The following is a 20,978-nucleotide window of genomic DNA, read 5'->3' as shown; positions in this document are numbered from 1 at the left end:
TGCGTGTGCACGCGCGCGGAGGGGAGGGGGGGCTCCAGCCAGTCAGACGCCAGCGACTGGAGCTGGAGGAGCGCGAGGTTGTATTCGCGTGCAGTGAAGCAGGAGGACGCGGAGGACCAGAGCCGATGTGTGCGGTGACAACTGAGCGAGTCCAGGCAGTGAACTAGTTCTCAGTCTTTAACGCCGGGAGAGCAAATCACTGATCGACGCCACTGCCTACAGCGCACCGAGTTTCAACCTCAGCTCACCGGAGCTTTCCTTAAGAAGGGCCCAGAAGTTCGCCGAGGGATGGATCGATCCCGGGGGTATCACCGCAACTGCTGCTGACACTCCTTCAGGGAAGTTTGAGGTGTTTGGAAACTACCGTGTGACTCTGTCCGGTACCATGCTGACACTTACGCAGAGTATGTAAAGTTATTCGTTAAATCCTGCAACTCTAACGAGAGTCTGCTCCCCCGGCTGCTTTGCAAAGTGTGAATAAGTGGTTTTATAGCGTGTGTGTGATTGTGCTCCTGAAGAGCTGCTACTTTCTTCATGCGCTGTTCTCATTTTTATGTCCAGCAGTTGCACTCCAGCGTATCTGTGCTCAGTGTGTGTATCAGTGTGGGTTATTCACGGTGCTGCTATGCAGACTGACTGGAGCCACGCTCAGACAGTTCCACTGTAACCCCAATTCTGAGGCCTGGACTGCATTCACAGAAAGAAACCTTTACAGCTCTGCACTTCTCCATCCAGAGGGACAACTTGTACTGAGCAGCAGATGTTACACAGCTTTATGTACTAACGTGGATTATTCAGAGACTGCTATGAAGACAGAGTGGAGCCACAGAAAACCTGCTTGTAAAACTGAAGTAATGCACACGATTGTGCAGTTGTCCGTGCAATGAAATAAGCTAACGGTGTATTCCTGAATGAAACACTGGGACCAAAAGTCTTTTTTGTGCAGTAGTGAAACACATTCTTCCAGGAGGTGAAGGCTCAGCTGATGCTCGCTCCTACACAGTGAAAGAACTGAAATGATTTACTGGACAACTTTTAAGATTTTGTAGTTCATGTACATTTCCAAATATCACCGTTTTTTGTGTTCAAATCCGATTTTACGTTACCTGTTTGTTACCCTAACTGTTGCAAAATGAAGAATCCCCTTCCTCTGAGTAATATGTGGAACAGACCTGATAACAAAGACCCACAGCAGGTCTCTGTGCCTAGCACTAACAAGAAGTTCAAGAGGAAGTCCCGCGAACCTAAAAGGTTTTTCAATGGCCCCGAGCCCGACAGGATGAACACCTACACAGTTGACGTGACTGATGCAGACTGGGTAGATGACGCCCATATGGAGTCGCATAATGTCCACAAGCTGGCTCCACTCAAGAGACACCTGATGATGTCACAAGAGCCGATGGCCAGTACCACGGGGATTCTGTCAGGATTAAAAGAAGACATGGCTGCAGCTCAGAGTGGTGGTGCCATAGATATGAGAATTGGCAGTAATGTGCCTGTTGATGCTTCCAAAGTTTCCCAGGTGCCCACCTCCTCATTCTCTAACCCAGAGATCTCCCACTGGCCCACCTCCATCTCCCAGCCTCTGTCCAGCAGACTAAAACTGGGCCTTCAGTCGATATTCCCTCCTTCAACATCAACCTGCAACTCAGCCAGTCACCAGGTGTTTTCCTTAGAGGCGCCTCCCGGCCAGTCTGCCGCCAGAGTCTCACAGTCCTCCGAGTGTCACGAACATATGGATCCACAGGTCCCTTCGCATAAGGTGAATATGTCCTTTCACATATAATCGTGTATAAAAGAATGCACACCCTCTTTAAATTCAAAGGTTTTAATTGCCAGTAAATAATAAACAGTCCTCTGGTCTTTAGCTGGTTTAAAACGATTTAAATGCAGCCACGGATAAACCAAAAGGGGTATTTTTCATCTGACCTCAAAATAAGCCAAAATACAGAAACAATGTGTGAACCACCAACTACAACCTTACCCAAGGACGTTTGGCATGTAGGCTGGGCTGAATCACCAAAGTGTTGATCAGTCGATGACCTGCTCTACCTCCTGAGCTACACTGAAGTGAAATGCTGTGGTGGGACCTTGGGAGAGCTGTGCATAATGTTTGCAACCCTCAGTGAACTGAAGCAAATTACCTCATTAATTGTCCAATCAACTGAAACTTGTTCAATGAAATGTGGCCAATCAAGTCATCGACTAACTTCTCCACATCATGTTCTTAGGGTTAAATTGTCAGACTTAAAAGCCATTTATGATTTCACAAAAATTCTCACCTTTTATAGATTAAGAGGACTCCTGGAAGAATTGAATATATATTTAATTGATTGATAAGTAATCAAATAAAAGGAAAAAACGTTTAAGATAGTCCACGATCCAAAGGTTGCTGCCAGAGTAAGTAGGAAATGCATCCTAGAGGGTAAGCTCAGTGATAGTGTGCTAACTCCAGGCCTAACCCCATGGCCCGTGTTTCACCAGGAGTCTCTGAGGAAGCGGATTGGGTTGAGTCCTGATGGATCTGGGCATCTTCCAGAAGTCAAAGCTATCCAGCAGACCAGGAGGCTGCTAGCAAACGCCAGGGAGAGGACCCGTGTCCATACCATCAGTGCTGCATTCGAGGCTCTGAGGAAACAGGTCAGACTCACACTTTATAATGTCCCTCTATGTACAAATATATGTTTTCTGATGGCTGGTTGACAGCCAGGTTCATCTTCTGAGAGACACACATCATCTCCCTAAAAAGAAACTCTGAAGGTGTCGCACCGACTCCTACGCTGACAGGATGAAAACCTGGGTAGATGAGTGACTGTCTGTCCACCATCCTAAAGTTTTCCTCAGCCTTTGTTTGCACTTTGTTTGTTTGCATTGTAGATTCTCACTGAAGGCATCAACACATGTGGAGTTATGCATTAAACCCAAAAGCTGTGAAATCTCTGCAAACATGTTTTAGATTTCAGATTCTTCCTCATATCCAGCCTTTGCTGTGATTCCTGCTCACTCTCTGCATCCTCTCCATGAGCTTCACGAGGTCGTCGCCTGGAATGGTTTCCAGCAGTCTGATGGGGTTCCCAGAGCTGCTGAGTCAGTTTCATCATAGCTCTTGATGTTGTTTCTCTTTACTTAGCTGATTGGTTCTTACCATAATATGAATTCTAACAGTTGTCAAACAGGCTGTCAGCTGTGCACCAACCTGACTGCTGCCAACACACCTGATGGTCCCAACTCCACAGGTGAACCCCGACAGGCTCACCTGTGAGGTGAATCCATGTCAGGTGGCTGTTTCATGAAGCTCACTGAGAGAAGACTAAGCACTGTGGACAAAGCGAAGCGCAGCTCAAATATAAGACATATTTAGACTTATTTCTTTAGTTACATGATTCCATATGTCCTGCTTCATATATTTGATGTCTTCAGTTTGTAAAGTAAAGCTTCTCCGTGTATATCTCTGAATCTATTTCACAATACATTACAACACGTGATGGCAGTTGTTTCAGTGTAGCTGTGTAACGGCGTAAACACCTTAACTACACTACTTATCACTGTCCCTCTGGAGGCTCCACTCTCTGCATTGTGAGGTCATATGTGGAGATTGATATTACTCACTTCCATTAATGGTGAAAAGGTTTGGAAGTGTGAAACCATGGTTTCCTTAAACCTCAAAGACTTAATCAAAATGTGGTTTTGTCTTTGGTACCACGTGATGAGCTAATACGTGATGCACTAACAACAGTAATAGAGGATAAGTCCATATGTTTCTCTTTGAAAACAGCACAACACTTTAGACAAACGAGAAGAGGCTAAAGGAGAATCATTTCCTTCTCTTTTCCTTCCTCCAACCACGGACCGTGCTCTAGGTGCCGTGTTACTCGTACGGGCAGAAGCTCTCCAAGCTGGCGATCCTACGTATAGCCTGCAATTACATCCTGTCTCTGGCTCAGCTCGCGGAGCTGGACTACAGTTCAGATCACAGCAGCGTGAGCTTCTCTCAGTGTGTTGAACAGTGCACACGGACCCTGCAGGCCGAGGGAAGGAGCAAGAAGAGGAAGGTGAGGTGGAATTCCCATAAACATGCATTTACAGTTAACTTTTATCACACACGTTCTTGAATGATTGGGCCCCATCATATGTTAAAGATACCACAGTACCACGTTATCCCAGAACAGCACATTGCAGGCTAACTTTGCTTCCTGTAGTTTCCAAAAGTTCGTGAATGTTTTGGAACAACTGTCATAAACTCACATTTTACAACACAGAAAGCAGGTGAAACGTGAGAAAATGTGCCAGTTTAAGAAAAGTGTTTGATGGCAGCAACGCTTCTCAGAGAACGTTTGGAGATGTTGTTGAAGAGTGTTTGATTGCTGACAGGAGCAGGACCCGCACTCAAATGTTTTCTCTCAGCTTACTGTAGAGAAGCATCAAGAAAGATAAGCGAGACTAAAACTCAAAGCTGTGTAGAACAGTTTGCTGCTGAACAGCTTCACTCTGTTTGTTTTAGGCTACATGGGAGCACACGTTGGTCTAAAACCTGTATCTGCCCTCCAGCTTCGATGGTGCTTTTCCATCAAAGTGTCATAGATGAAGACTTTTAAACGAGGGCTGCAGAACAGTTTTAATGAGCTGTGGTCAAACGATGACAGCAGCCTTTCTGCATCATGTTCACATGTCGCTCGTTTGCATGAGCGCTTGCTGCGTGTTCACAGAGACGTCCATGACAGAACGATGTCTACACCTGAGGATCATCCAGGACTGACTCGCAGCCTTATGTAACTTACCTGTTGCCAGTTAATCTGGTTAGCTGCTAAATGTTCCTCCAGCTGTTTCTTGTGGCACCACTTACTTTGTTCCTCCCGTTGCAGCTTTTGCACTGGTTCTTAGCATCTTTCTGCTCTGCCTGAGCACTCACGTGACTTTGTATAATGTGCCTCATTCACCTGCTCAAGCTAGCACTTTTTCCTAAGTGCTTTCTGTCTAACATTTACCCACATTTGTACTCTGATAGATTAGGGTTAGTATTCTGCTCCAGGATATTTGGCATGCACACTGGAACAGCAAGCTTCCAATTAGATGACACAGTCTACCTCCTGAGCTTCTAAAACATGCTTCCATCAAAGTGAGCTCATTTTTTAGGAAATAGTAAAATGTCTCAATTTAAACAGTTTATTTAACAGTTTTCTGTAAAATATGGCGTCATGAGATTTGCAAACCATCGCATTCTGTTCTTATATATGTTTGAGGCAGCATCCCAACATTTAGAGAATCAGGTTGGTAGAACTGTAGCTGTCAGGCTGCTGTGGACAGAGCCACCAGTGTGGACTCAGGAGACGACACCCACTCTGCTGACTGGCTAATGACTTTCCTTATTAAAGCCAATAGTTAGCAGTATAACTAATCATTCATGTGTTATGCTGCTGTAGGCTTAGGCTGCAGAGACTCCAACAATTCTTTTCACCTGTTTCTACTCCTCAGGTGTTTTTACATCAGCGCTCCATGTCACTCAGTTCTGTCTCCCAGTTTGTGTTTTGCATTCTCCATGGGGTCCAATATTTTTTACATTTCTTTATTCAGTTCTTCTTTCTTTGTGTTTTTTATACTTCAATTGCTTTTGTTTGGTTTGTGGTGGTCTGCGAGCAGACACAGTGTAAGAGGATTTTAGGGGATTTAACAAAAGTACTGCATGAACTGTTTAAGGCTGCCAGACAGAAGCAGCAGGCTACAGATGTTTGTTTCAATACAAACACATAAAATACACATAAGCTTTTTAAGTGATATTTTTAAGACATGACATGTATGATGCTGAGAAACTAAAAGGTAAATGGCCTGTATTTATATAGCGCTTTACTAGTACCTAAGGACCCCAAAGTGCTTTACACCACATTCACGCACACATTCACACACTGGTGATGGCAGCTACATTGTAGCCACAGCCACCCTGGGGAGCACTGACAGAGGCGAGGCTGCCGGACACTGGCGCCACCGGGCCCTCTGACCACCACCAGTAGGCAACGGGTGAAGTGTCTTGCCCAAGGACACAACGACCGAGACTGTCCGAGCCGGGGCTCGAACCGGCAACCTTCCGATTACAAGGCGAACTCCCAACTCTTGAGCCACTATTATCAGGAAGTCCTAAAAACTCCCTGAAACTTAAAGGTCTTAAATAATCAGGCCCCCATCTTATCTTAATGACCTTGTAGTACCATATCACCCTATTAGAGCACTTCGCTCTCGCTCTGCAGGCCTACTTGTTGTTCCTAGAGTATTTAAAAGTAGAATGGGAGGCAGAGCCTTCAGTTTTCAGGCCCCTCTTCTGTGGAACCAGCTTCCAGTTTGGATTCAGGAGACAGACACTATCTCTACTTTCAAGATTAGGCTTCAAACTTTCCTTTTTGCTAAAGCATATAGTTAGGGCTGGACCAGGCTGCCGGGGCTTCCCAGAATGGGAACAAACACTCAGCGGATTTTCAGATCATCCACTGAGTGTTTGTTCCTCACCATGTGTATACACCACTCTTCACTTAATTATTGGTTATTATTAATCTCTGTCTCTCTTCCACAGCATGTCTTTATCCTGTCTTCCTTCTCTCACCCCAACCAATCACAGCAGATGGCCGCCCCTCCCTGAGCCTGGTTCTGCTGGAGGTTTCTTCCTGTTAAAAGGGAGTTTTTCCTTCCCACTGTCGCCAAAGTGCTGCTCATAGGGGGTCATCTGATTGTTGGGGTTTCCTTTGTATTAGTGCATGGTCTACCTTACAGTGTAAAGCGCCTTGAGGCGACTGTTGATGTGTGTAAATACATTTGAATTGAATTTCTCAAATTGAAGATAAAAGTCTGAACTTCCATCACATCATTGTTTGATCCAGGTGTGACTGTGTTGGTGTACAGGGGACTTTAGTAGATGGTGTAAAATCTACATTACTGTGTATTCCTCCCCCTACTCCCAGCCGGTCGTGCCAGATGGCTCCGCCTCCATCAGCCTGTTTCTTCCTGTTAAAAGGGAGGAAACCGCTGCTCATAGGGGGTCATCTGAGTTTGGGCATTTTCTCTGTTTTCTGTTATTTATTATTGGGTTCCAGTATAAAGTGCCTCGAGGTCACTGTTGATGTGCTGTATAAATAAAACCAAATGTATATAAAGTGAAGTAATCTTAGTCCTCATATAGTCCTGTGATTGGAGGAGTACAGTGGTTGTGACATTGAGTGCTCAGACATAATTAGCAAGAGAATAAAAAGTTTGAAACACAGAAATATTTTAGAAGTAACTTAAAGCTACTTTGGCTGCTTCCTTTTCACAAGGGTTTGATTTGTCAGTGTTTTCACACCCTTCCTGAAACAAATCCAGAGGGCTGCTGTGTATTTATACAGTCAGGCCATAAGTGTTTGGACTTGGTCATTTTGCTTCTGTAGACCAACACAACTAAGTTTAAATCAAACAATCAAAATGTGTAGAAAGTTCAGAATTTCACCTTTAATTCAAGACATTTAACAAAAGCATTGCATACTTTGTCTATTTTATATGCAGATATATTGAACCTTTGAACAGTATCAAAGAAAAAGTAGGACAAAGATGGCGTCCAACTATTGAGCAACTGAAATGTGCCCGTCAAATATCTGCTTTCAAACGTCCTCCTTAGTTCTCCAGAGCTCACAGAGCAGAGCTGATGCTGAAACGTGCTGAACGTATCAATTCAAAAACTTTAACCCTTTAAAATAAATGTGAACTTTGTATTTTGTATGAAAGGTGTTGCACTTTTTATTTACATGTTGCGTAGCGTTACACATTTTTGTTGAACCACAGAGTCGGTGGACTCTTACTTCTGCACTTCACACTAATCGAGTCACGTTGCTCTTTTAGATGTAAACGAGTTTAGAGCTTTTTCCCTGCTGGCTAGCTTTTTTGTGCTGTGTGTGTGTGTGTGTGTGTGTGTGTGTGTGTGTGTGTGTGTGTGTGTGTGTGTCTACATGTGCGTGTTCTGTAAACCCCAGACACCAGATGTTTAGAGTGAAGGGGAAGTAAAGCTGGCGCCATAAAGGGCAGAGGGCAGTGAGAAGGCACGCGAACTGAAACCACACACACACACACACACACACACACACACACACACACACACACACACACACACACACACACACACACACACACACACACTTGGCACATTCCCCAGCAGTCTCTCTAACACATTCCCGTGCTCTGCCTCTCCGGGCCATCTGCTCCAACATACTTTGAAACAAGGAGGGGAAAAAACACAGTCATCATCAGCTTGTCAGACAGCAGCAGCTGGTGGAAAGACAGGGTAGGGGGTAGTGGTGTGTGTGTGTGTGTGTGTGCTTTTCTCAGAGCCTCCGAGTCTGTATACACGTTTAGCAGGAAAAAAACCTTTTTGTTTCATTGGCTCTGAGGTCACACATACTCAGGACAAAGAAGACTGAACAAAAACAGGTTTGAACTGCCGCTGTGCCGTTTCATATCTTAAAAATATAAAATAAAAAGCTTTGTTTGTATGCAACAAAGAGCCTGCAGTAGCAACCCTCCAATGGTAGGCCAGTTTGCGGGTCACTCATCATACAGGACAAACCTAATAAACTGGAAACCATCAAGCAACCGCTTCAATGGTGAAGCCTCTGTACCTGCACCATGCTGTATCTGTATCCATATATGAAAAGCAGAGAGCACAAAACATTACACATTCACTGAAGAGGCCACTTTGTACTACTGTGGGTGAGACTGGTTATACACACTACCATTAACCTTCTCAGGTGTGTGTAATTTGGCTGCATCTTTGTTTCTGTTGCTGGGAGAATGTTTACAACAGCTTCATAAAATCACTATGAATAATTCTAATTACAAGGTTGTTATTTACTTTCTAACAAATAGTTTTGAGGAGACAGAAGTAAAATTAACAATATTTTCTCACTATATCAGTATTTCTAAATATCGATAAGGTTTCATGTAGATCACATGATGTTTGTTACCTAATGCTGATTTCCTGTTGTTACTTGGTGGCACTATGAGGGCGGCCTAATATTTGCCAGACTCTCAGTAAGCATCAGATTTTATAGTGGTTGCTATGCATGCGTTTTTTGTTATAGCTGCATATCAGCCAGCACAGTGGACGCCAGTCCTTCATCTCTGCTTACTATTGGCCACTCATGGGTAGTTTGTTTTACTCAAAACCAAGATGGTGGACAGAAAGTCATAAATGCTGAAGGTCTGTGGAATATCTCGTAAATCCTCCTAAAGCTAGGAGCAAAAGTCTGTGTCCGTGTTGAATCTAGCTTCTATAATACACAACAAAACACAGTGTTTATATGTTTGTGTGTTTCACATCACTCGGAAAAAGTTCTGTATAGTGGATGTTTATCACCTACTGTTGATGGCATGTTGCCACTGGGTGGTACTATTAATGTGACATAATACTGGCGCGTGGATGTACACTGTCCAGTCTTGATGAAAGTGTAAACATGACGACATCAGAGATGTGAGGGCATGAAACCTGTAACAGGGATAGATGCATCAAAACATGTCAAAGTATTGGCTAATTAAAATATTAACGAAACATCCAGGACTCCTGCAAGTTTCCATATTTAATCATATTTACAAAAATATAACCAGGGACCTTTAATGGCACCCTGGTCACTTTTCATGGAAACGTCACGACAGCGAGGTCACCGGGTCAGACTTTGGAGGTCTGCAAGTGGGTTCAAGTAAAGTTATTAAAAACCAGCAGTAAAGAAATCAAACCATTGGAGAGCATTAAAACCATGAGGCATTTATGACAGCAGGCACAGAATATACATTATATAAGAGGTCACAAAGTAACAATGAGGCGGTGAAGTTGTCATTTCTAAATGGGATGCAAGGGTTATTTGTTACATCTCGAGCATCACCAGGCTGTGCAAATAAATGTGCATATTCCTGGTAAATTCCTGTATAACAGGAAAATAGTGTTTTGTATTCATATCGCCACTGTTAAGTGTTTACGTGTTTGGAAAACTTCAAAACAAATTACTGAATCGTCACAGCTGTCTTTGGTCTGAATCCCACTTACACAAATTAAGGTGGGATTTCCTCGAGGTCCCAACATCCCTCATCAACGTTCAAACAGCGCTATGCAGCAAATAAGTGAGGTACGAGTACAAGTTGGTATGTTGGTTGGCTGTAGCTCAGGTGGTAGAGCAGGTCAGCTACTGACTGGAAGGTTATGGGTTTGATCCAGGCTCCCGTCCATCCATCTTCTTCCGCTTATCCGGGGCTGGGTCGTGGGGGCAGCAGCCCAAGCAGAGAAGCCCAGACTTCCCTCTCCCCAGCCACCTCCTCCAGCTTATCCGGGGAACACCAAGGCGTTCCCAGGCCAGCCGAGAAATATGGGCCCTGGGGCCTCCTCCTGGTGGGACATGCCTGGAACACCTCACCCAGGAGGCGCCCAGGAGGCATCCTTGTCAGATCCCTGAACCACCTCAACTGGTTTGGGCTCCCACTAATCTGCATGCCAAATATGCTTGGGGAAGATACTACCCCCCAGTTGCTCTCTGATGCATCCATCGTGAATGTTAGCTAAACAGCACTGAAAGAAGAAAGTGCTGGTGTGACTGGGTGAATGTGGCGTGTTGCATAGAGCGCGTTGAGTCCTCCAGGAGAGCAGAAAAGTGCAGAGCCATCAGTCCAGTTACCATGTAAATACTAATACATTTAGATTATTCTGTGACAGTTTAGTTAAGCAATGATTCTCTGCAACTTTTCACTCTGAGTATCAGAAGAAGGTCATTTTGTTGCTACATGAAAAATAATAACACTGCCCAGCTGATGGCAGATGGCCCCGCCCCTCGCTGAGCCTGGTTCTGCCGGAGGTTTCTTCCATAGGGGGTCGTATGATTGTTGAGTTTTCCTCTGCATGTGTTATTGTAGGGTCTACCTTACAGTACAGAGGTGACTGTTGTTATGAGTTGGCGCTGTATAAATAATATCGGATTGAAGATCATCTTCTCGTCTTATCTTCCATTCACAATCACTTTTTGTCCTGCATAGGTTTAGATCTAAATGAACGCTTTCCTCATCACATGCTTCCTCATGCAGCACACACAATAAACGCATTCCTTTATTAACTGAAATGATTTTATGTTGGCAGGTTGGAAGAATGCCCGAGGATGTTTGATGTTTTGAGACTACTGCTACCAGAATCACCTCTTCCCACTGCACGATCACACAGCCAGCCTCAGGCCACACTCTACTGTTGCACTGTGTAGAACGAAAAAAGCATGAAACAGTAGCATTTACTGTAAAAACAAAGAGGCTCATGTCATTCAGATTCAATTTAGATTTCCTGAGAAATAGCTGATAATGTTTCCTGGTGGACAGAAGGATGATCAGGATGACACCTAAGAATTAATAATAGATAGTAGTGTTTACAAGTATGTGAACAATGATCATCCTAACTTTGCTTAATTTACCCGACATGGCAGTTACCTAAATATTTAACCAATAATATGACAATGTTTACATAAATCTAGGTTTCTTTGCTACTCTCTGTTCTGTATATCAATTTAAGCAACATTACTAAACATCTTGATTTCTTGTATGGATTCAACATTAAATGTGAACGATGCTAAAACTAAGGTACAAATCCTAAGGTGAGAGAAAGTATGAATGAAAGGCCATACAGATTTGGAATTAAAATAAATACCTTCAATAAATAAATGATATATTCCAACCCCACTGAAGTGTTCTTACATTCATTTTTCTGTCCCATATTTACGGAGCCCTGCAGGGGACATGGGAGAAAAAAAATTAAGACGGACTTTTGCGAGATCTCGCAAAACTAACTCGGGATCTCGCAAAAGTTTCATACATCTCCGAAAACGTCGGAGCACTTTTGCATATGTGATGTCTTGTAAACCGAGCAGATATCTGACGTTTACACAACTACATTCACGCCTCAAAATATCTTAAAAGTGTATTTTGTGACGCAGAAAGAGTAATATTACAACTAAGTAGCTGCCGCCATTGTTGGAATTCAACTTTTGCGAGATCTCGCAAAAGTCCGTCTTAATTTTTTTCCTCCCATGTCCCCTGCGGGGCTCCGTACATATTCTGTCACAGCTCCTCCTCTTTGGTTTTTATCTGTAGTTTTCATGGACTCTGTGATTTTTCACTTTCAGTCTGTCAGGAACAGCTGTGCAACATAAATAGTTCTGAATAAAAAAAAATCAGATAAATGAAGACGTCTTAAATAAAATAAAATCTTTGTCCATGTGCAAATGTGGATGGTAGCGCGTCTATAGTCAGAAGCTCTGCAGCCCATCAGGGTCCACACACAGAGGTCGCTGTCAAAAGCTTGAATTGTACCTTTCTACAAATCTGGGCCGGGGCAATGGTGAGTTCCCAGTCAGAAATCTTGACGTATGGGCTCAAATTGTGGTCATAAATATTTTGTACTTGTAAATTAGGATTTGTGTGTGTAAACAAGATTTGTGTGTGGACTTAGCCAAAAAATACGTGTGAAACTCTGCACACAAGTTTCAAGTTACAAGTACGAATTTTGACCCAGTTTTTCTTCCTTTCATCTGATTGGCCAATGTCATGTCAATCACAAATGTAACTATCCAATCAGAGAACAGGTGGGTTTGGCTATTGGGGGGGTGCTTTATGGAGTCCACACACAAATCTATTTTACACATATGAATCCTAATTTACAAGTACAAAATATTTATGACCACAATCTGAGCCCACGCTGATGGGATCAATCAAGTATCCTTCTATAGATCTACGAATGACTTAAAATTAGAGTAAGAACCGCAAACTCATTATGAAAGTGTCACAGATGAAGAGAATCCACAGACGTCTGTACCACTAAACACTAAAGAAGCTGCCCCCTGCTAGGAAACGATGCTAATGTGAAACAGCAGGACAAACGTACAGAAAACATTTATTAATGGTGTCGTTTATCTGTTGTATTATTTTTCTCAAATACATTTGAAAAACAAACAAAGTCAGGTGACTGGATGTGTGAGCCGTTTCCAGGCATCGTTTAATCCACCGCAGGCAGCAGCTTTCATCCATGTCTGCGAGGTTTCCTTCCATATCAGTACATTTATTATTTACACCCTTTTTCAATATTTGGTATTCATACAAACATTTAAAATATAAACCAAGTTGAGTTAAACTTTATTAAACTGTAGATTCATACATTCGCTCCACATCACAGTAATCAGAATTTTGCCCTTACATGATAAATGTTCCATCTAAAACTTTTCATGTTTACTTATTTCATATTTGTTGCTACGCTGCATAAGAAAAGATGCAGAAAGGGCCCTTCATGAGAAGATTTGGTGCTGTAACAACATACAAATATGAAATAAATGATTCCTCATAGAATTGTTTTTATTTCGTTTCCATAAAAGCAGAAATAGAACACGACCACATCCAGTCCAGGTGCCGCTCTGGTTGGAGGATGTTGAGCAGAAACCCTTGGTCAACATTGGAAACATTAAAAGTCAGTGTGGGGGGAGACGTGTGCCCGTCATCGGACTGCGCACACATCCAGAATACAGAACTTGGCTCTACAAGTAGGGCAGGGAACCCTGCTGGACAACCACGTCTCCGGTGTCTGCTCGTCTAGACGGCTGGTGAACCATCGACCCAGACACAACAGACACCACATGGGTCTGCAGTGACACTGCTGGCAGTCTGAATCGTCATCATCGGTCTCTGTAGCAGACAGGAATCACACAGGCGTAGTTACACGAGCACATATGAACCCACCCAAAAAACGATCAGCGTAGTTTTACCTGCTTCGTGGCAAAGCGTGACCAGTTTGGCGTTTGCTGGAACCTGCATGCAGCCGATACAGGGCTCTAACTCCTGTGTACGCACACAGCACATGCTGACTGACTGACTCATCTCATCTCAGCACTGGACACAATTTGATGAATGCAGCAGTGTGTACCTGTCCGTGGGGGAGGGCGTACGGCTGATTGAGGTCCACCTGAGCCTTGAACGTTTCCAAAAAGAGTTCACCGAGCGTTCGATGGATCACCACATTAGGAGAGTTTCTGATGGGAGCCCGGAGCTTCTCCCGGAGCTCTGCGTACTCCGCAGAGTTGAGCCTGGAACGAGTTGGAAAGACGATTTGATTTCTCTTTGTTTTGACACGAGACGTGCCGTTTTGTCGAGACAACACATACTTGATATTGAATGGTGTGACAGCAGGGTTAATGCTGTCAACTCTCAGGGTCAGGATCTCTGTGGGCGAGGCTGAATCCGGACTCAGGTGGTGCTGTGTGGACTCTGTCACTGTGACGTGGCAATCGCTCTGCAGGGCCATGTAAATGTGATACGTGGTCACCTAGAAGCAGACAAAGAGGGTCAGATGTGCCTGAGAAGACAAAGTCTAGCTGCAGCTCATGCGCACAAGTCAGCAGTTGGATTCTTGTTGAAATGCAGCAAAGTTACCAAGTCCCTGTTCTATAAATAACCAACATTAAAAAAACGAAACATATTAAGATGCAGGATAACAGAAAACCAGTGAAGATGCTCTAAAAATATTTATGTACCAAAATTATTACATGAAAAGCTCAGAATGGATTTGTCTAGTTGGTCAGTTAATCATCACAATGATTAGAGCCCACAGGAAGCCCACGGCCGTCGCTCTGTGTCCTTGTAGCTCAGGTCTGCGTTTGTTTGTTCGCCGTGCACAGAATCACTTTTCCATGGTCAGACCGCAAGTGTGACAGCGTTACCGCGACAACGTTACCGCGACAGCGTTACTGCGACAACGTTACCGCGACAGCGTTACTGCGACAACGTTACCGCGACAGCGTTACCGCGACAACGTTACCGCGACAACGTTACCCCGACAACGTTACCCCGACAACGTTACTGCGACAGCGTTACCGCGACAACGTTACCGCGACAACGTTACTGCGACAACGTTACCCCGACAACGTTACTGCGACAGCGTTACTGCGACAGCGTTACCGCGACAACGTTACCGCGACAGCGTTGCTACAACAACATTACTGCGACAGCGTTACCCCGACAACGTTACTGCGACAGCGTTGCCACAACAACATTACTGCGACAGCGTTACCCCGACAACGTTACCGCGACAGCATTACCGCAACAACGTGCAACCAATCTGCAATTTTCCCGTCTCTGAAATGGTTGCCTTGGAGACGAAGAGTGCAGGGAAACAATGGCAATAATAAATATCATCAGTTTTCAACTGAACGGGGTCAAGGTTCCTTCTAGTACGTCTGTGATAACGGTTCCTAACTGTGACGGATCTCACATCAGCTGCGAGCCCTTTAACCACAGACTTTATAAAAGCAGAAACAAACGGACGCTTTGTGTCATTTATGATCAACAGTCTATCAGAAACAGTCATTTACACGTTTCTCTCTGATGATAGCGAGAAGAGGCTGAAAAAAAAGATGTTTATGATGTAAGGGTCATTTTTCTGATAGGACTTTCTGTGGACTGTTGTCCTGACAACTGAGACTCGTAGGAAAGCACAGGATCAGGATTTCTCAGAGTTTCTCTGCAGTGCGTGAAACTAGAGTTGTGCAGTTATAATGCCAAAGAAAAGCTATACGCATATTTATTAACACTCACCTTTAACACCCAGGTGTCAGTGACGATGACTCGAGCTCCCGGTGCTCCTGTAGCAAACTTATCTATGTGTCTGAACTCAGTGTTGATGCTGACTGCCACAGAGCCCCAGCTGGAGAAAGGGGGCTGCACATGGGCCTGCAGCACCTTACTGATTGGATGATTGTGCCAGCGACGCCGGGACCAGTAGAAGACAATTATCCAGCTGACCGACTGGAGGCAGAGAGACAGAAGGAGAAACGCTCTCCAGTTGTCACCAACCTGGAGAAACAACAACACAAGAGATCACTGCTTCAGGTTCATGATCAAGAGAGTTTGAACCACTAAACCTAAACAAAAGACGACAACAACAAAATGACTCCAACATGTTTGCTTATTGGCTCCTGTGTTCTGGTTATTCCTACAGATTACATTATGGAAAACTGTCTTCTTTTTTCAATTCATCAAATGTGCTACTCTGCAAACAAAGCCATTTCCTGCATAAATTCAAACTTTTCTACCCCACAGAGTCATGAAACCCTCGTGGAAATGTGATGCCTCATAAGGTTTTCTTCCCAGCTACAGCAGCTGGACCCAGAGACGGGGAAGCTGCACCAGGAACGAGTCGGCTAAAAGGCTGTAGGCATAAGCAGTCCTTTAACAGTGTGCACGTGTGGGCCCTGCATGCCACAGCCCACAGCTTACTCTGATCAACAAGGCAGAAATCAAACACACAATCAGTGGAAAATGCACCGTTTGTCACGCACAGTTACATCACTTTCACCCAAGCGCTGTAGCAGAGCGTGGGCACGTGTTGCAGTAAAAGAGATGGACGATGATGAGAACAGAGCAGCTCGTAACCACGAGAGGAGCCGTTTCTTCTGTTTGGAAGAGTTTTGGTTTAAATAAATAACAGATGCTGCGCCGCCATCTGCTGGTCAGCCTGCTTCTCTGTCAGACTTTCACCAGCATCATTACCAGTGAGCTAACACGGATAAAGAAGAATGTGTACTGCGAATGCTAACGATCCATTCTCTGACTTTGCTTAAAAACAGTGGTGAGCATTAGATCGAACCTGAAAGGATAAAAGTTAATGACCGACTCCAAAGCCCTGTGTCGTGGGTTTTTACTTAACTGATTTTGTTTTTTTGATAATGTTTTATATGAGCCAGTGTAAACTCATAGCACGGCTCACTCTCCAAATGCACCGCCTGTTCTCCAGGATCTACATCAGCATAAATGTGTTTCCTTAAGTACACAACAGAGGGCGTGGCCCCGTGCAGGCTGCAGGCAGAGAGCATCAGCCAACCCACCTGGTAAATGTTAACCAGGTTTTTTTCTGGAGCAGCGACACACATTCCCATGTAGTAACCTGCAGAGAGAAGACACAATATAGCATCAGACAAACACGAACCTGCTCCATGTTTATCAGGTACACAAACATCACAGGCCCCTCCACGGAGCAACAAACCAAGACCAGGTCAGACGACACCGCGACTGTCCTCTGCTCGGGGCTCTCGTATATAAAACCCGTGTCTACGGACAAGCACTGATTTAAAAGCTCAAAATCAAAGTGTTATCGCTCCCACGGGCGTGTCCTCCATCATTACTGACCTGTGCGTGGATTTAAAGTACAAATTATTCACTTATTTAAACTGTTCTAATCTTTTCTTAATGCCTCATTTTTTTACCCATGGTTCCAAAATGTTATAATGGTGACACTGGTTCTAACACCCACTGTGTGCGTGACGTGATTGCGGGGAACAGAGTGCTCTTCTACCTGTGTGACAGTGACGAGTTTACCTAAAGGCAGCGCGGAGTGGACCACGATGGTGATGCTGGTCCTTCTGATGTGATACTGGATGAAGCCCACGTCCTCGCTGCCCAGCCACGACGAGAACAGGTTCTGGATGGTGAGGCCGGCCGAGCGGAACTCATTGGGCGTGAACACGAAACAGAAGGAGAGGACCACGTAAGCCAGAGTAAACGACAGCTCCGGGCTCTCCATACTACTGCCAAGGTCCGAGTATATTTACCTCACTTCCGCATACGTTTTCTTCTTCGTCGTCTTTTCTTTTCTTCGACGCTTTTTCAAAATGCCGTTTTCAAACACCGGGTTGAGCCATTACCGCCCCCTACCGGCTTAAAGAAGACGAACCGAAAGTCTGGTCTGCCTATCACACATATGCTCTTCACTTCAGCTTCAGCTCATCTGTAAAGGGAAAATCTTCTAGAAGTGCGTTTGTGAGGCCACAGTCTCGGGTCTAATTCTAGGTTAGAGTCAGCGCAGGTCGGGAGAAAGATCTTCCGCACCAAACTTGCTGGGTCAGGGTTACTCTTGACTGGTACCAGGGTGGCTGGTCCGTCCCCGCTGGTCCTCTCACCTTTGGCCGTGGTAAAAGTTTATTTATATATCGCACATTTCACTGACAGATGTCACAAAGTGCTTCACAAAAGAGATAACAAAAAACAATATACAATACTTCGGTCCTCCCTCCTCCTCCTGGGATAGGCGCACAGATGTCTCCTAGATGTGTGGCCTCAGGTATTTGGTACTCTTGGGGGCTGCCACATATCATGTAATATATGTAACTACCAGTGTTGGGTAAGTTACTTTAAATTAGTAACTTAGTTACATTACTAGTTACTTCTATCAAAAGTAACTCAGTTACTTCAAGTTACTCGTTACTTTCAAAGTAACTAGTTACTAGGGAAAGTAACTTTGGTTTTACTCAGACTTCTCTTGTTAATGTGTTGCTTCCATAACTTTGCAGTCTTCTAGCTTGCTTACTTGCCACAGTGCACTGTGCCACCTACCAACAGAAAGGAAAAGATAATGTGCATATTTCCACGAGAGAAATCCCACGCCTGGACCGTCATTGACTGCTGCCATGATTCTAGCCTACGTCACAGCGTCATGTGCACCTTTTACATCCAACACAAAAACTGCAGTCGTGGTGCTTTGATTGCACTCAGAACTCGGAAATTCTGCCTTCTGAATAGGAAGATGCAGGTAACACCAGACTGCAGATGAGCTGCATACAGGGCTGGACTGGGACAAAAAATCGGCCCGGGCGTTTTGACTAGAGACTGGCCCACCATTATAGCAAAAATCATAAAGCCTTTGAATGCAAATAAACGCTGTTGTGACAGTGATGTTCACTGTTCTGATGGTATATATGCATCAATCTATCAATCGTTTGTTGTAAGATTCAGATAATTATTTTTTAAAAGCGAGACATTTTAAATGAGAATAAGAAAGAAAAGTATTTCTTTGTGCCCCCCTCTCCCTGTTAATGCCCTACCTGGGCCCCTGGCAACACTTTGATAGACCCGGCCCTGCACAGTTACCAGCTGTCAGCTACTTAGAAAAGGATCCTGGTGTTATTCGTCTCTCAGAAACAGTTCATAACTTCAACTCATCCATGTCACCTAAAAGGTAAACCTGTTTCTCCATCACCTGTTCAGCTCTGATGATTCAGTAAGGACATCTCCTGGTTTCATCCTCATGTTTCCCTCTGACCAGATATCCAAACCATATCATGACCAGCAGCTTTACAGCTGTGGCTCCAGCAAACATCAGCTGATACTAGAAATTAATATTAAATACATTCTACCAACAGCTGATCAAGCTTAAACGTGCTGCTGTTGTTTAACGCGACCTCCACTGTTTTTTTTTTCTTTCTGGCTCAAAGTGGGCGATAAATAAACAAGAGAGAAAAGCCGATCAGCTGATCATTGATCAGTTTCATGATTGAAGTAGAAACAGGAGAGGGAGGGGGGAGAATGAGAGGAGAAGAGGCAGCTGTGCAGCATAAACACAGATTAACTCCAGCTTTGTGTCTTTTTCATTGTAGCTGAAGTCCGGGACAAACTGTTCTCCTTTTCACCTCAATAAGAAACGCGTAATATTTTCTCTGAATACGAGACGATTCCGTTTTTTACGGCAACTCTACTAACTAACCTTATGAATAAAATAAAGTTCAACATCAGTAACATCATAGCACCCACCCAGCTGTATAGAAACTCGTACCCAGCACAATGAAAATAAACTCCACCTAAACTTGGTTCATATCTGACCCAGACAGACTGCAGGTCATAACTTCTTACCTGAAGTTCAGTTCTCCTGACACTCGGACCGGCGGCCGCCTCGGGGCTCTCCTCCTGCCTCCGATCTCCCTCATCCACCTGCTGGCCTCCACCACTTGCTGATGTTACTGAATCTGTGGAAGCTCTGTGGAGCCTGTTTAAATCCCAGTAACGATTAACGCGTTCCTGATTTTGGCATAATAACTAGTTACCGTGCTCGTTACCACAATAATAACGTAGTTATTAACGTAGTTAACTAGTCCCTACACTGGTAATAACACAGAAATGAATAAATAAGCAGAAAAGATTCAAATGAACAAGATGAGCCTACTGAGATTCTGTACAGCTGCTCTTTGTCAAAGGAAATGTTAATGAGTTTATTTCACTACAACTAAGGAGGCAAGCCCGACTCCTGAAATTCAACCCCCCATCATAATTCCCCCCTCCACCAAACTTTACACCTGGCACAGTGCAATCAGAGAAGTAACGCTCTGTTGGCAATCACCAAAGCCAAAGTCCAGAGAACAGGCCTCCACTAGACGGCAGCATGCTTTACATCACAGCATCCAACACTTTGCATTGTGGTTGGTCATGTAGGGCTTGTATGCACACAATCTGCAGTTGAGAAAAGGTGATAATAATCAGTATATGTTATTGCAATACCGCATATCACAACATTTCTGAAGCTGCAAATGTGTCGTTTAGTGAGTGAAGTATGGTGAGAATGTCGTATCCTGGGGTCTGTGTTGATTTATACCTGTAGTGAGTTAAGACAGAGATGTGAACGTACTAACGAGTGAAGAAAACGTGTTGAGGATGGAGGACAGTTAGTGAATCAGGAAATACAGAGGATTGATGAAGAGGAGGGCAGCTGTGAAGAGGATGAGTTGGTACCTGTGTAGTATGGACCAAATTGTTTGTCACAAGCTTAGAGAGTGAGAGGATGCCCGAGGAACGGATTTGTACGTATTTATTTCCAGGAACAAGGGTGATGTGCAGAGCTCAGATAGGATCGAGTTGTTGAAGCTGGGTTAAGAAGAGACTCTCATTCTTTCTCGGCATGAAGCCCAACTGCTGGTTCCTGTGTTGATGGACACAGATGAAGTCAGCGTCCATAGACCGTGATGTTTGAAGACAATACTGAGATCTGTAGTGAGGCAGGAGGTAGATGAGAGAACGGAAAGTTGGCGGTCAGTGAAAACAAGACAGAATGTGTGTAAATGTGAGGCAGGTATAACAGTGACGTCATACAGTGCTTACGAGACGGCAGCGAGACCTGCGATGATGCATGGCTTTGAGATGGT

The 20,978-nt window shown here is 44.3% G+C and overlaps 2 protein-coding genes across 4 annotated transcripts; one reads left to right on the top strand and one right to left on the bottom strand.

Moving 5' to 3' along the window:
* The first annotated feature begins 2 nt into the window (after positions 1-2).
* Positions 3-11,727, top strand: atoh8 (atonal bHLH transcription factor 8). The gene is made up of 4 exons (XM_085414293.1): positions 3-1,762; positions 2,485-2,640; positions 3,861-4,052; positions 11,126-11,727. The coding sequence occupies exons 1-4, from the start codon at positions 1,133-1,135 to the stop codon at positions 11,150-11,152; spliced, it is 1,005 nt and encodes a 334-aa protein (XP_085270419.1). The 5' UTR covers positions 3-1,132; the 3' UTR covers positions 11,153-11,727.
* A 1,631-nt stretch (positions 11,728-13,358) lies between these two features.
* LOC146676723 (E3 ubiquitin-protein ligase TM129-like) lies at positions 13,359-17,641 on the bottom strand. Of its 3 annotated transcripts, XM_085414275.1 has the most exons (7): positions 17,389-17,640; positions 16,899-16,957; positions 15,610-15,867; positions 14,181-14,341; positions 13,943-14,102; positions 13,785-13,857; positions 13,359-13,704 (listed from the first exon to the last, which is right to left on the bottom strand). In XM_085414275.1, the coding sequence occupies exons 1-7, from the start codon at positions 17,591-17,593 to the stop codon at positions 13,517-13,519; spliced, it is 1,104 nt and encodes a 367-aa protein (XP_085270401.1). In that variant the 5' UTR covers positions 17,594-17,640; the 3' UTR covers positions 13,359-13,516. The 3 variants fall into 3 exon arrangements, with proteins under 3 accessions (XP_085270401.1, XP_085270391.1, XP_085270407.1); XM_085414265.1 differs by having other exon boundaries at positions 13,943-14,341; positions 17,389-17,641; XM_085414281.1 differs by having other exon boundaries at positions 13,943-14,341; positions 17,366-17,504.
* Between the last annotated feature and the right edge of the window lie 3,337 nt (positions 17,642-20,978).

The sequence above is a fragment of the Rhamphochromis longiceps genome, linkage group LG2, assembly GCF_057381845.1.
Source record: "Rhamphochromis longiceps isolate RC_006_pf linkage group LG2, R_longiceps_female_GT1.1, whole genome shotgun sequence".
Taxonomy (NCBI): domain Eukaryota; kingdom Metazoa; phylum Chordata; class Actinopteri; order Cichliformes; family Cichlidae; genus Rhamphochromis; species Rhamphochromis longiceps.
The sequence above is the reverse complement of the archived record's forward strand: the minus strand, read 5'-3'. Positions and strand labels throughout refer to the sequence as shown.